This window comes from Oncorhynchus clarkii, chromosome 23 (genome assembly GCF_045791955.1).
Source record: "Oncorhynchus clarkii lewisi isolate Uvic-CL-2024 chromosome 23, UVic_Ocla_1.0, whole genome shotgun sequence".
Classification (NCBI taxonomy): Eukaryota; Metazoa; Chordata; class Actinopteri; order Salmoniformes; family Salmonidae; genus Oncorhynchus; species Oncorhynchus clarkii.
This window is the reverse complement of record NC_092169.1, coordinates 48,950,156-48,966,193: the sequence shown is the minus strand read 5'-3', so window position 1 is coordinate 48,966,193 and position 16,038 is coordinate 48,950,156. Positions and strand designations below refer to the sequence as shown.

The 16,038-nt window shown below is 43.6% G+C and overlaps 1 protein-coding gene across 12 annotated transcripts in view; it reads left to right on the top strand.

Moving 5' to 3' along the window:
• The window catches only part of LOC139381237 (neurexin-1a-like), a 749,117-nt gene that overhangs the window by 108,428 nt on the left and 624,651 nt on the right, over positions 1-16,038 (top strand). For 6 of the 12 annotated variants that reach the window (XM_071124707.1, XM_071124710.1, XM_071124708.1 and 3 more), the window contains exon 4: positions 416-427. The exons of the other annotated variants lie outside the window; for them this stretch is intronic. In XM_071124707.1, coding sequence (XP_070980808.1) covers positions 416-427 — 12 coding nt within the window. The remainder of the gene's footprint in view (positions 1-415; positions 428-16,038) is intronic. 12 annotated transcript variants of the gene reach the window in all.

Sequence of the window (16,038 nt, the reverse complement as noted above, 5' to 3'; positions counted from 1 at the left end):
GCTGTACACAGCCCATCTGTAAATAGCCCATCCAACCAACTACCTACCTTATCCCCATATACATTTTTTGTTTTTTGCTGCTCTTTTGCGCACCAGTATTTCTACTTGCACATCCTCATCTGCACATCTATCACTCCAGTGTTAATTGCTAAATTGTAATTACTTCGCCGCTATGGCCTATTCATTGCCTTACCTCCTTACTTCATTTGCACACAATGTATACAAATGTTCTATTGTGTTATTGACTGTACGTTTGTTTATCCCATGTGTAACTCTGTGTTGTTTTTGTCGCACTGCTTTGCTTTATCTTGGCCAGGTTGCAGTTGTAAATGAGAACTTGTTGTCAACTGTTCTACCTGGTTAAATAAAGGTGAAATAAAAAAATAAAAATAAACAATTGTTACTTTCCACATAGATAAAACCAAAGGTATCCCAGGTCTGATGTCCTTTATAAAAAGTCACCAGAAGTCAACTTCTCACAGTCATTCAACAAAAGGCCCCCGGAACCTCAACAATTTGAAATCTAACGAGTTATTTTGATTGTCAGGGAAAATGTATGGATTAAAAAGTACATTATTTTCTTTAGGATTGTAGTGAAGTAAAAGTTGTCTAAATATAAATAGTAAAGTAAAGTACAGATACCCCCCCAAAATACTTAAGCAGTACTTTAAAGTATTTTTACTTAAGTGCTTTACACCACTGGTAAATAGAATGAGGTCTGCTGTATTTGATCTGTCATGGATTTTGCCCTTCTCCTCATTATTCAAACACCCTTTCCCTCTTCACTGCTGTAGAACACACTGTTGATTGTGTGGCTTACACACACAGTCTCTCTCAGTGACAGGATGGTGGTTTACACACACAGTCTCTCTTATTGACAGGATGGTGGTTTACACACACACAGTCTCTCTCAGTGGCAGGATGGTGGTTTACACACACAGTCTCTCTTATTGACAGGATGGTGGTTTACACACACAGGGTCTCTCAGTGACAGGATGGTGATTACACACACACAGTCTCTCTCAGTGACAGGATGGTGGTTTACACACACAGTCTCTCTCAGTGACAGGATGGTGATTACACACACACAGTCTCTCTCAGTGGCAGGATGGTGGTTTACACACACAGTCTCTCTTATTGACAGGATGGTGGTTTACACACACAGTCTCTCTTAGTGACAGGATGGTGGTTTACACACACAGTCTCTCTTAGTGACAGGATGGTGGTTTACACACACAGGCTCTCTCAGTGACAGGATGGTGGTTTACACACACAGGCTCTCTCAGTGACAGGATGGTGATTACACACACACAGCCTCTCTCAGTGACAGGATGGTGGTTTACACACATTCTCTCTGTGACAGGATGGTGGTTTAAACACACAGTCTCTCTCAGTGACAGGATGGTGGTTTACACACACAGTCTCTCTCAGTGACAGGATGGTGGTTTACACACACAGTGTCTCTCAGTGACAGGCGGTGCTGGTTTACATACTCAAAATTACAGGGCGCTTGACAAACATGGAATTATTTCTGGGTAATTAGCCCCATGGCGTCCCTGCGGTTACCAACAGGGCTGGTAATTATGAAGAGGACTCCTCTGTGTGTGTGTGTGTGTGTGTGTGTGTTTGTGTATGTGTATGTGTATGTGTTTGTGTGTGTGTGTGTATGTGTGTGTGTGTGTGTGTGTGTGTGTGTGTGTGTGTGTGTGTGTGTGTGTGTGTGTGTGTGTGTGTGTGTGTGTGTGTGTGTGTCTATCAGTAATTATGAAGAGGGAAAGCCTGGGGATGTAATTCTTCAGCTCTACCAGGAACATAATTCACCCTGGGACCAGACAATATGTGTGAGAGAGAATGACGGTGGAGGGAACGGCAGCAGTTTTACAGCTCCTGACCAATTAAGAAATGTTGTGTATTTTCTTTTCATCTTGACTTTGTTTGTACATAATGTTTCCGCCATCGTTTCCTATGAGCGAAAAGAGCTTCTGGACATCAGAACAGCTATCTGTAACGGTTGTCGTTGGTGGAAGAAGGAGAGGACCAAGGTGCAGAGTGGTACGTGTTCATGATCTTTTAATTACACTGAACACTAGAACAAAAATAACAAGACAGAAAACAACTACCCACAAATCATAGTGGGAACACAGGCTACCGAAGTATGGTTCTCAATCAGAGACAACGATTGACAGCTGCCTCTGATTGGGAACCATACCAGGCCAAAAGCAGAAATACAAAACAAAGAACAAAAACATCAAATGCCCACCCCAACTCGCACCCTGACCAAACTAAAACAGAGCCCTAAAAAAGGACGTGACACTATCACTAAGTTAAATTTGGACGAGAACTTCTGCTTCAATGAGTTGGAGGCAAAAGACATATTGGTTAGCCGGCGCAAGGGCACCCTGATGAGACTGCGGCGGTGAAGGGATAAATCGCCTCTACGCCTTGTTTTCTTGGTGAATATGCCATCCCTGGAGAAGAATCTAGATGAGCTTCGTTCGAGACTATCCTATCAACATTAAGAACTGTAATATAATATACTTCATGGCTGAACAAGGATACGAATTATATACATCTAGCTGGTTTTTCTATGCATCGGCAGGACAGAATTGCAGAGTCCGGTAAGATCAGGGGTGTGTGTCTCTTTATTAACAACAACTGGTGCGCAATTTCTAATATTAAGGACGTCTTGAGGTTCTGCTCGCCTGAGTTAGAATACCTCATGATAAACTGTAGACCATATCATTTATCAAGTAAGTTTTCATCTGTATTTTTTGTAGCATTCTATTTACCAACACAAACCAACACCACACTCAATAAGCTGTGTAGGCTATAAGCAAACAAGAAAATGCTCATCCAGAGGCGGCGCTCCTAGTGGCGGTGATTTTAATGCAGGAAAACTGAAATTCGTCTTACCTCATTTCTACCAGGATGTCACCTGTGCATTTAGAAGGATAAAAACTGTAGATCACCTTTACTCCACACACAGAGACACCCTCCATTTGGCAAATCAGACCAAAACTCTATCCTACTGATTCCTGCTTAGAAACAAAAACTCAAAACAGGAAGTACCAGTGATGCGCTCAATACGGATGTCGTCCGATGAAGCGGATACTAAGCTACAGGACTGTTACGCTAGCACTGACTGGAATATGTTACGGAATTTATCCAATGTCATTCAGGAGTTTACTACATCAGTCACCGCCTTCATTAAGTGCATTGACAACGTTGTCCCCAAAGTGACCGTACATACATATCCCAACCAGAAGCCATGGGTTAAAGGCAACATCCAAAATGAGCTAAAGGCTAGAGCTGACACTTTCAAGGAGCGGGACACTAACTCAAACAATATCCTGCTATGCCCTCCGTCGAGCCTTCAAACTAGCAAAGTATCAATACAGGACTAAGATCGAATTATCCTACACTGCAAAAAGAAAATGCACATGCAGAGGTGACGTTTCTCATGGCTGGTGATTTTAATGCAGGGAAACTGAAATCCATTTTTACCTAATTTTTACCAGAATGTCACCTTTGCAGCTAGAGTCAACAAAGCGCTGACCAGCTGACAAAGTCCCTGTGCCTAAGAACGCCAAAGTAACCTATCTAAATGACTACCGCTCCGTAGCACATCTGTCACCATGAAATGCTTTGAAAGGCTATTCTTAGCTTACATCAACACCATCATCCCAGAAACCCTGGACCCATTCAAATTCGCATACAGCCCCAACAGATCCACAGACGACGCAATCTCAATTGCACTCCACACTTCCCTTTTCTTTAGTGCCCTCAAAGCTCATCACTAAGCATAGGAGCCTGGGCCTGAACATCTCTTTCTGCAACTGGATCCTGGACTTCCTGACGGGCCACCCCCAGGTGGTGAGGGTAGGCAACAACGCATCTGCCATGCTTACCCTTAACACAGGGGTCCTCAGGGGTGCCTGCTCAGTCCTCTTCTGTACTCCCTGTTCACTCATGACTGTGTGGCCATGTACGACTCCCAACACCATCATTAAGTTTACCGACGACACACCAGTGGTAGGCCTGATCACCGATGACGATGAGAACAGTCTATAGGGAGGAGGTTAGAGACCTGGCAGTGTGATGCCAGGACAACAACCTCTCCTTCAAGGTCAGCAAGACAAAAGAGCTGATCGTAGACTACCGGAAACAAAGGGCAGAGCACGCCCCTATTCAAGTCGTTGGGACTGTAGTGGAGAAGGTTGAGAGCTTCAAGTTCCTCTGACATGGTCCTAATACACTAACACAGTCATGAAGACGGCACGACAACGCCTCTTTCCCATCATGAGGCTCTCAGATCCTCAAAAAGTTCTACAGCTGCACCATTGAGAGCATCTGGACTGGCTGCATCACCTCTTGATATTGCACCTGCTCGGCATCTGAACACAAGGAGCTGCAGAGGGTAGTGTGTATGGCCCAGTACATCCCTGGGACCGAACTCCCCGCCATCCAGGTCCTCTATACCAGGCGGTGCCAGAATGCCCTAAAAGTTGTCAAAAACTCTAATATTCTGCTCTCTCTGCTACCACACGTCAAGCGGCACCAGAGCGCCAAGTCTGCGACCAAAAGGCACCTGAACAGCTTCTACCCCTAAGCCATAAGACTGCTGAACGGTTAATCAAATGGCTTCCCAAACTATTTATATTGTCCCCTTTATTATTTATTTATGTAATCATCTTAATTGTTTTGCACTGACTCAATGCACACTCACTAGACTCTACCCACACACTCACACATACTACGCTGATTCTCCAACACACACACATGCACTACATATGCTTACACACACAAAACACACACACACATACTATCAAGGCTCAGTAGAAGACCCCAATGCAGACAGTTTCGAAGTAACAAAAGTTTATTACAGAAACAGGCAGGCAGAAAATGGCAGGCTTTTTTTTATTACAGAAAATGGCAGGCAGGCTCAGGGTCAGGGCAGGCAGAATGGTCAAAAACCGGGAAGGATAGAAAACTAGAACTAGAGAAATGCAGGAGCACGGATAAGCCGCTGTTAGGCTCGCCGAAACAAAACAAACTGGCTACAGACAAACAGAGAACACAGGTATAAATACACTGGGGATAATGGGGAAGATGGGCGACACCTGGAGGGGGGGCGGAAACAAGCACAAAGACAGGTGTGACACATGCATATTGACTCATCAAAAACACTCCCACATAGACACACTTACACACTTCACATACGCTGCAGCAACTCTGTTTATTATCTATCCTGATTGCCTAGTCACTTTTATCCTTACCCACATGTACATACAGCTTTACCTCAATTACCTTGTACCCCTTGCACATTGACTCAGTCCTGGTACTCCTTCAACATAGCCTTGTTGTTTTTATTGTATTACTATTTCCTTTTTTATTTAGCAAATATTTGTCTCAAATGTTAACTCTGCATTGTTGTGAATGGGCTCGTAAGTTAGCATTTCATGGGATATAAATTCTACACCTGTTGTATTCAGCGCATGTGACCAATAACATTGAATTTGATTTGATTTGTGTTTGTAACAGTATAGCTTCCGTCCCTCTCCTCACCCCTACCTGGGCTTGAACCAGGGACCCTCTGCACACATCAACAACTGCCTCCTACAAAGCATCATTACCGATCACTCCACAAAGCCGCGGCCCTTGCAGACAAGGGGAACAACTACTTCAAGGTCTCAGAGCGAGTGACGTCACCGATTGAAACGCTATTAGCGTGCACCCCGCTAACTAGCTAGCCATTTCACGCTGGTTACATGTTTGTGTGTTGGGGGGTTGATGGGTGAAAGTGATGGTGGGGGAAAAGAGAGGGAGCAAGGGAAGGAGTGATGGTGGGAGAAAGGGAGGAAAACATATTGGGTGGATCCGTGAGAAGCAGGGATTCAGAGAGGCATCTGAAATGAGACAATGAGAGAGAGAGATGGAGCGATGGAAAGAGAGAGCGAGATAGACAGAGAGATATGGAGAGAGGGAGAGAAATTTAGAGATAGAGAGAAGGAGATGGAGACGAGGTGAGGTGGAATTAAACTGAGGAAGTACTCACTCCTCTACGTCCCCTGTCACCCGGATGGTGGGTGTCTTTGAGATGGCATTGGGAGAGTGGAGTGTTCAGTTTAATAAGGAAATACCCTTCAGCACGTCCGGCAATTATATCATGTGGGTGTCTACAGTGTTGAATGTTTTCAAGAGAGAGGCTCCATCTCTGACTTGACAGTTGTATAAGGGTTCTATCACAGATTAAGAACAAATAAATTCATATAGTTTTTAATCCATGGGTTATATGTCCTCTGCTAGTTTTTAATGGCGCATACAGTAGCATATTCATGCATTTAGTTGTTACACAGGTTCTTATGAACTGGCATTTATGGCCCTTTGGTCCAGGGGGTTAAGTATCTAAAAGTAGAAAACAGATCTGTGTCAGCCCAGCTGCCGAGGCATTCATCATTTTTTTAATAAAGCATTTTGTGTTGATTGTTGCTAATTTACAGTGTGATCTGTTAGTTAAGATTTATCATCTAGTTGTGTTAGGTAATCTTTATCTTATCTAGTCCTCTAGTTGTGTTAAGTAAGCTTTATCATATTATCTAGTCATCTAGTGGTGTTAGGTAAGCTTAATCATCTTATCTAGTCTTCTTGTTGTGTTAGGTAAGCTTTATCATCTTATCTTGTCCTCTTGTTGTGTTAGGTAAGCTTTATCATCTTATGTAGTCTTCTTGCTGTGTTAGGTAAGCTTTATCATCTTATCTAGTCATCTAGTTGTGTTACTTTATCATCTTATCTAGTCCTCTAGTTGTGTTAGGTAAGCTTTATCATCTTTTCTAGTCATCTAGTTGTGTTAGGTAAGCTTTATCATCTTATCTAGTCCTCTTGTTGTGTCAGGTAAGCTTTATCATCTTATCTAGTCCTCTAGTTGTGTTAAGTAAGCTTTATCATCTTATCTAGTCCTCTAGTTTTGTTAGGTAAGCTTTATCATCTTATCTAGTCATCTAGTGGTGTTAGGTAAGTGTTTATTATCTTATTTAGTCCTCTAGTTGTGTTAGGTAAGCTTTATCATCTTTTCTAGTCATCTAGTTGTGTTAGGTAAGCTTTATCATCTTATCTAGTCATCTAGTGGTGTTAGGTAAGCTTTATCATCTTATCTAGTCCTCTAATTGTGTTAGGTAAGCTTTATCATCTTATCTAGTACTCTAGTTGGGTTAGGATAACAGTATTAGTTGTCTTTATTTGTTCAAGGAAAGACCCAATGTCAAACATAGTTTGAATTTAAGAAGTTAATTGCCCATAGACAGACACAATGAGTATGATGACATAACCGTGGTCTGATCCTAATATAGATCTTGGCCATAGACATGTTTATCGAATCAAATTTTGTTAGTTACATATGCCGAATTCAACATGTGTAGACCTTACAGTGAAATGCTTATTTTTGAGCCCCTAACAAACAATGTAGTTAAAAATATATATATGTGTAAGAATAAGAAATACAAGTAACAAGTAAGAGCAGCAGTAAAATAACAATAGCAAGACTATACACAAGGGGGTACAAGTACAGAGTCAATGTGCGGGCACACTGGTTAGTTGAGAGTTATAGATGATAGCATAGATGATAACAACAGAGAGTGGCAGAGTGGTTAAACGGGAGGTGGGGAGCAGGGGTTTAATGCAAATAGCCATTTGATTAGATGTTCAGGAGTCTCATGGCTTGTTGGCGGTAGAAGCTGTTTGGAAGCCTCTTGGACCAAGACTTGGCGCACCGGTACTGCTTGCCCTGCAGTAGCAGAGAGAACAGTCTATGACTAGGGTGGCTGGAGTCTTTGACCATTTTTAGGGCCTTCCTCTGACACCGCCTGGTGTAGTGGTCCTGTATGGCAGGAAGCTTGGCCCCAGGGATGTACTGGCCATACACACTACCATCTGTAGTGCCTTGCGGTCAGAGGCCGAGCAGTTGTCATACCAGGCTGTGATGTAACCAGTAAGAATGGTCTCGATGGTGCAGCTGTAGAACCTTTTGAGGATTGAGACAAATATTTTCAGTCTCCTGAGGGGGAATATGTTTTGTCGTGCCCGCTTCACGACTGTCTTGGTGTGCTTAGACCATGTGAGTTTGTTGGCGATGTGGACACCAAGAAACCTGAAGCTCTCAACCTGCTCCACTGCACTCCCTGTGGATGAGAATGGGGGTGTGCTCGGTCCTCTTTTTCCTGTAGTCCACAATCATCTACAGTGCCTTGCGAAAGTATTCGGCCCCCTTAAACTTTGCAACCTTTTGCCACATTTCAGGCTTCAAACATAAAGATATAAAACTGTATTTTTTTGTGAAGAATCAACAACAAGTGGGACACAATCATGAAGTGGAACGACATTTATTGGATATTTCAAATTTTTTCAACAAATCAAAAACTGAAAAATTGGGCGTGCAAAATTATTCAGCCCCTTTACTTTCAGTGCAGCAAACTCTCTCCAGAAGTTCAGTGAGGATCTCTGAATGATCCAATGTTGACCTAAATGACTAATGATGATAAATACAATCCGCCTGTGTGTAATCAAGTCTCCATATAAATGCACCTGCACTGTGATAGTCTCAGAGGTCCGTTAAAAGCGCAGAGAGCATCATGAAGAACAAGGAACACACCATGCAGGTCCGAGATACTGTTGTGAAGAAGTTTAAAGCCGTATTTGGATACAAAAAGATTTCCCAAGCTTTAAACATCCCAAGGAGCACTGTGCAAGCGATAATATTGAAATGGAAGGAGTATCAGACCACTGCAAATCTACCAAGACCTGGCCGTCCCTCTAAACTTTCAGCTCATACAAGGAGAAGACTGATCAGAGATGCAGCCAAGAGGCCCATGATCACTCTGGATGAACTGCAGAGATCTACAGCTGAGGTGGGAGACTCTGTCCATAGGACAACAATCAGTTATATATTGCACAAATCTGGCCTTTATGGAAGAGTGGCAAGAAGAAAGCCATTTCTTAAAGATATCCATAAAAAGTGTCGCTTAAAGTTTGCCACAAGCCACCTGGGAGACACACCAAACATGTGGAAGAAGGTGCTCTGGTCAGATGAAACCAAAATTGAACTTTTTGGCAACAATGCAAAACGTTATGTTTGGCGTAAAAGCAACACAGCTCATCACCTTGAACCCCTATCCCCACTGTCAAACATGGTGGTGGCAGCATCATGGTTTGGGCCTGCTTTTCTTCAGCAGGGACAGGGAAGATGGTTAAAATTGATGGGAAGATGGATGGAGCCAAATACAGGACCATTCTGGAAGAAAACCTGATGGAGTCTGCAAAAGACCTGAGACTGGGACGGAGATTTGTCTTCCAACAAGACAATGATCCAAAACATAAAGCAAAATCTACAATGGAATGGTTCAAAAATAAACATATCCAGGTGTTAGAATGGCCAAGTCAAAGTCCAGACCTGAATCCAATCGAGAATCTGTGGAAATAACTGAAAACTGCTGTTCACAAATGCTCTCCATCCAACCTCACTGAGCTCGAGCTGTTTTGCAAGGAGGAATGGGAAAAATTTCAGTCTCTCAATGTGCAAAACTGATAGAGACATACCCCAAGCGACTTACAGCTGTAATCGCAGCAAAAGGTGGCACTACAAAGTATTAACTTAAGGGAGCTGAATAATTTTGCACGCCCAATTTTTCAGTTTTTGATTTGTTAAAAAAGTTTGAAATATCCAATAAATGTCGTTCCACTTCATTATTGTGTCCCACTTGTTGTTGATTCTTCACAAAAAAATACAGTTTTATATCTTTATGTTTGAAGCCTGAAATGTGGCAAAAGGTCGCAAAGTTCAAGGGGGCCGAATACTTTCGCAAGGCACTGTATTTTGTGTTGATCACGATGAGGGACAGGTATTTGTCCTGGCATCACATGGCCAGGACTCTGACCTCCTCCCTATAGGCTGTCTCATCGTTGTCGGTGATCAGGCCTACCACTGTTGTGTCATCGGCAAACGTAATGATGGTGTTGGAGTCGTGCCTCGCCGCGCAGTCATGAGTGAACAGGGAGTACAGGAGGGGATTGAGCACTCACTCCTGAGGGGCCACTGTGTTGAAGATCAGCGTGGCGGATGTGTTGTTACCTACCCTTACCACCTAGGGGCGGTCCATCAGGAAGTCCAGGATCCAGTTGCAGAGGGGCATGTTTAGTTCCTGGGTCCTTAGCTTAGTGATTAGCTTTGAGGGCACTATGGTGATGAATGCTGAGCTGTAGTCAATGAATAGCATTTTCACAAAGGTGTTCCTTTTGTCCAGGTGTGAAAGGGCAGTTTAGAGTGCAATAGAGATTGCATCATCTGTGGATCTGTTAGGGTGGTTTGCAAATTGGTGTGGGTCTAGGATTTCTGGGATAATTGTGTTAATGTGAGCCATGACCTGCCTTTGAAAGCACTTAATGGTTACAGACGTGAGTGTTATGGGTCAATCGTCATTTAGGCAGGTTACCTTAGTGTTCTTGGGCACAGGGACTATGGTGGTCTGCTTAAAACATGTTGGTTTTACAGACTCCGACAGAGAGAGGTTGAAAATATCAGTGAAAACACCTGCCAGTTGGTCAGGGCATGCTCACAGTACACGTCCTGTTAATCCACCTGGGCCTGTGGCCCTGTGAATGTTGACCTATTTAAAGGTCTTAATCACATCTGCTGCGGTGAGCGTGATCACACAGTCTTCCGGAACACCTGGTGCTCTCTTGTATGTTTCAGTGTTATTTGCCTCGAAGCAAGCATAGAAATAGTTTAGCTCGCCTGGTAGGCTCGTGTCACTGGGCAGCTCTCGGCTGTGCTTCCCTTTGTAGTCTGTAATGGTTTGCAATCCCTGCCACATCCGACAAGCGTCAGAACCGGTGTAGTACGATTCGATCTTATCTTATGTCTTATAAGCTTCCAGGTTAGATTCCCACTCCTTGAAAGCGGCTGCTCTAGCCTTCCCTGGCTCAGTGCAAATGTTGCCTGTAATTCATGGCTTCTGTTTGGGGTTTGTACGTACAGTCACTGTGGGGAGGATGTCATCGATGCACTTATTGATGAAGCTAATGACTGATGTGGTGTACTCCTCAATGCCATCAGAGGAATCCCAGAATATTTTCCAGTCTGTGCTAGCATCTGCTTCATCTGACCACTTTTTATTTGATTGAGTAAATGGTGCTTACTGCTTAAAGTTTTGCTTGTAAGCAGGAATCAGGAGGATATAATTATGGTCAGATTTGCCTAATGGAGGGCGAGGGAGAGCTTTGTATACGTCTCTGTGTGTGGAGTAAAGGTGGTCCAGAGTTTTTTCTCTTTGGGTGCATATTTAACATGCTGATTGAAATTTGGTAAGACATATTTAAGTTTCCCTGCATCAAAGTATCCGGATACTAGGAACCCCGCCTCTGGGTGAGCGTTTTCCTGTTTGCTTATGGCGGAATACAGCTTATTGAGTGCGATCTTAGTGCCATCATCAGTCTGTGGTTGTATGTAGACAGCTACAAAACATACAGATGAAAACTCTCTAGGTAGATGGTGTGGTCGACAGCTTATCATGAGATACTCTACCTCAGGCGAGCAAAACCTCAAGACTTCCTTAGATACTGTTCACCAACTGTTATTTACAAAAATACATTATCCGCCACCTCTTATCTTTCCAAACGCTGCTGTTCTGTCCAGCCGATACATCGTGTTGATAATCTCATTGTTCAGCCATGACTCTGTAAAGATATTACAGCTTTGAATGTGGTAGTTTTATCTTCCGCGTAGATCATAAATTTTATTTTCCAAAGTTTGCTATCAGAATGGAAGGAAGTGGCGGTTTATATGATCGCCTACGTATTCTCAGAAGGCAGCCCACCCTTTGCCCCCTTTTTTCTCCACCTTCTCTTCACGCAAATCATAGGGATCTGGGCTGGTTCCCAGGTAAGAAGTATATCATTCACGTCGGGCTCGTCGGATTCGTTAAAGGAAAAAAAGGATTCTGCCAGTCTGTGGTGAGGAACCGCAGTCCTGATGTCCTGAAGTTATTTTCGGACATAAGAGACAGTAGCAGCAACATTAAGTACAAAATGAGAAGATTTTTTTTTTTTACAAACAATGCAAAGAAACGAACAAAAAAACACTATTGGTTTGGAATACGTTAAACGTCAGCCTTGTCCTCCGGCGCCATCTTGGTATCATGACGACGTAATGTTGTTCTGATTCTAAATAGATCATTGCCATAGACCCTAGACATATTTAGACATATTTAGCATGATAACATAACCTTGGTCTGATTTTAAATAGATTTTGGCCCTAGACATATTTAGCATGATAACATAATGTTGATCTGATTTTAAATAGATTGTGGCTCTAGACATATTTAGCATGATGGCAGAACAGTGGTCCTATATTTCTCGCTACCCTCTAGAAGGTGAAGTGAGTACAGGTGCATCAAAGCTGGGCCCGAGAGACTGAAAAACAGCTTCTATCGCCAGGCCATCAGACTGTTAAACAGTCTTAACTAGCCGGCCTCCGCCCCGTACCCTGCTCTACACATTAGTCATTTATGTTCATCTTTGTCTTGCTTGTCCTATGTTGCTATGTCTTGCTTGTTCTATGCTGCTATTGTCTATATTGTAATTGCATTTAATATCCTGCCCAGGGACTGCGGTTGAAAATTAGCCGGCTGGCTAAAACCGGCACTTTTACTGAAACGTTGATTAATGTGCACTGTCCCTGTAAAAATAAAAAAAATAAACTCAAACTCAAGAGTGTCAATCATTTCGTACCCCACTATATACAGTGCATTTGGAAAGTTTTAGGAACCCTTGACTTTTTCCGCATTTTGTTACGTTACAGCCGTATTCTAAAATGGATTAAGTAAAAATGTTTCCTCATGAATCTAAACAAAATATCCCATAATGACAAAATGAAAACAAGGTTTTTATAAAATGATGCAAATGTATTATAATTAAAAAACCGAAATACCTTGTTCACATAAGTATTCAGACCATTTACTCAGTTTCCGAATGCATTGTATATATGTGTGTGTGTGTGTGTGTGTGTGTGTGTATCCTCTTAAGGATCAGACCCTTTTTTCAATTTCTGCCTAAAATGACATGCACAAATCTAACTGCCTGTAGCTCAAGACCTGAAGCAAGGAAATGCATATGCTTCATACTGTTTGAAAGGAAACACTGAAGTTTGTGGAAATGTGAAATCAATGTAGGAGAATATAACACATTAGATCTGGTAAAAGATAATACAAACAAAAAAACATGCATTTTAAATGTAGTTTTGGGTTGCATCATCTTTGAAATGCAAGAGAAAGGCCAGACAGTCATTTAGGTGTAATTTAAATGTCCGCAATATGACAATAGTGTGTATGCAAAGTTTCAGACTGATACATTGAAGCTGATGCGGGGGGTGGGGGGGTGCTTGCTGACTGACTGACTTACTGAATGGCTGGCTGACTGGGTGGATCAGACTGGACTCTTTCACTCTGGCCACCTCTAGATAGACCTCTAGGGCCTAGATTACTGCTGTTGCCTGGCAACCATGTGCTGTAATTAGCCCTGAGAAGTAGCCCCTTCAGTCAGATCACTCCGTCTGCCTGCCTCCTCCCTCCCTGCTAATCCTGCAAGGTTGGAATTTGACACTCCGGCAGCTGATCCTTCAAAGGTTTGAATGAATCACTCCGCCTGCTGATCCTTTCAGGTTGGAATGAATCACTCCACCTGCTGATCCTTTCAGGTTGGAATGTATCACTCCGCCTGCTGATCCTTTCAGGCTGGAATGTATCACTCCACCTGCTGATCCTTTCACGTTGAAATGTATCACTCCACCTGCTGATCCTTTCAGGTTGGAATGAATCACTCCGCCTGCTGATACTGTCAGGTTGGAACGCATCACTTCGCCTGCTGATCCTTTCAGGTTGGAATGAATCACTCCTCCTGCTGATCCTTTCAGGTTGGAATGCATTACTCCGCCTGCTGATCCTTTCAGGTTGGAATGTATCACTCCGACTGCTGATCCTTTCGGGTTGGAATGCATCACTCCGACTGCTGATCATTTCAGGTTGGAATGCATCACTCCGACTGCTGATCCTTTCAGGTTGGAATGCATCACTCCGCCCGCTGATCCTTTCAGGTTGGAATGCATCACTCCGCCTGCTGATCCTTTCAGGTTGGAATGAATCACTCTGCCTGCTGATCCTTTCAGGTTGGAATGCATTACTCCGCCTACTGATCCTTTCAGGTTGGAATGCATCACTCCGCCTGCTGATCCTTTCGGGTTGGAATGCATCACTCTGACTGCTGATCCTTTCAGGTTGGAATGCATCACTCCGACTACTGATCCTTTCAGGTTGGAATGCATCACTCCGCCTGCTGATCCTTTCAGGTTGGAATGCATCACTCCGCCTGCTGATCCTTTTAGGTTGGAATGCATCACTCCGCCTTCTGATCCTTTCAGGTTGGAATGCATCACTCCGCCTGCTGATCCTTTCAGGTTGGAATGCATCACTCCGCCTGCTGATCCTTTCAGGTTGGAATGCATCACTCCGCCTGCTGATCCTTTCAGGTTGGAATGCATCACTCCGCCCGCTGATCCTTTCAGGTTGGAATGCATCACTCCGCCTGCTGATCCATTCAGGTCGGAATGCATCACTCCGCCTGCTGATCCTTTCAGGTTGGAATGCATCACTCCACCTGCTGATCATTTCAGGTTGGAATGCATCACTCCGCCTGCTGATCCTTTCAGGTTGGAATGCATCACTCCGACTGCTGATCCTTTCAGGTTGGAATGCATCACTCCGACTGCTGATCCTTTCAGGTTGGAATGCATCACTCCGCCTGCTGATCCTTTCAGGTTGGAATGCATCACTCCGCCTGCTGATCCTTTCAGGTTGGAATGCATCACTCCGCCTGCTGATCCTTTCAGGTTGGAATGCATCACTCCGCCTGCTGATCCTTTCAGGTTGGAATGCATCACTCCGCCTGCTGATCCTTTCAGGTTGGAATGCATCACTCCGACCTGCTGATCCTTTCGGGTTGGAATGCATCACTCCGACTGCTGATCCTTTCAGGTTGGAATGCATCACTCCGACTGCTGATCCTTTCAGGTTGGAATGCATCACTCCGCCTGCTGATCCTTTCAGGTTGGAATGCATCACTCCGCCTGCTGATCCTTTCAGGTTGGAATGCATCACTCCGCCTGCTGATCCTTTCAGGTTGGAATGCATCACTCCGCCTGCTGATCCTTTCAGGTTGAAATGTATCACTCCGCCTGCTGATCCTGCCAGGTTGGAATGCATCACTCCGCCCACTGATCCTTTCAGGTTGGAATGCATCACTCCGCCCGCTGATCCTTTCAGGTTGGAATGCATCACTCCGCCTGCTGATCCTTTCAGGTTGGAATGCATCACTCCGCCTGCTGATCCTTTCAGGTTGGAATGCATCACTCCGCCTGCTGATCCTTTCAGGTTGGAATGCATCACTCCGACTGCTGATCCTTTCAGGTTGGAATGCATCACTCCGCCTGCTGATCCTTTCAGGTTGAAATGTATCACTCCACTTGCTGATCCTAACAGGTTGGAATGCATCACTCTGCCTGCTGATCCTGCCAGGTTAGAAAGAGAGCCAAACCACGCCCCCACAGACTGTCTGTCATAGAGACACATTGATTTATCAGTGTTGTATTTAATGAAATGCTGTCTCTCCTTTCTACTCCTCAACATAGTCCATACCATGGCCATAACATAACACATTTTCATTATCCCAGAAGTTATGCTGCGATGAACAATACACTGCATGTGTTTCTGATGGGAATACAAAAGGCATAACAAAACTCCAAATATTCTATTATATAATTACTTAAATATGCTACGAACCAATTTAATAATATTCATTACAATCTATTTTCCACATTCTGAGTCATTAATTACAATGTCTCACTGAATGTAGGAGAGCAACAACAACAAGATAAATTGTTGTAATGTTTGTGATTTATCCCCCCTTCACCTGCAATGTGCTATTCATTCAGCTTAAGTG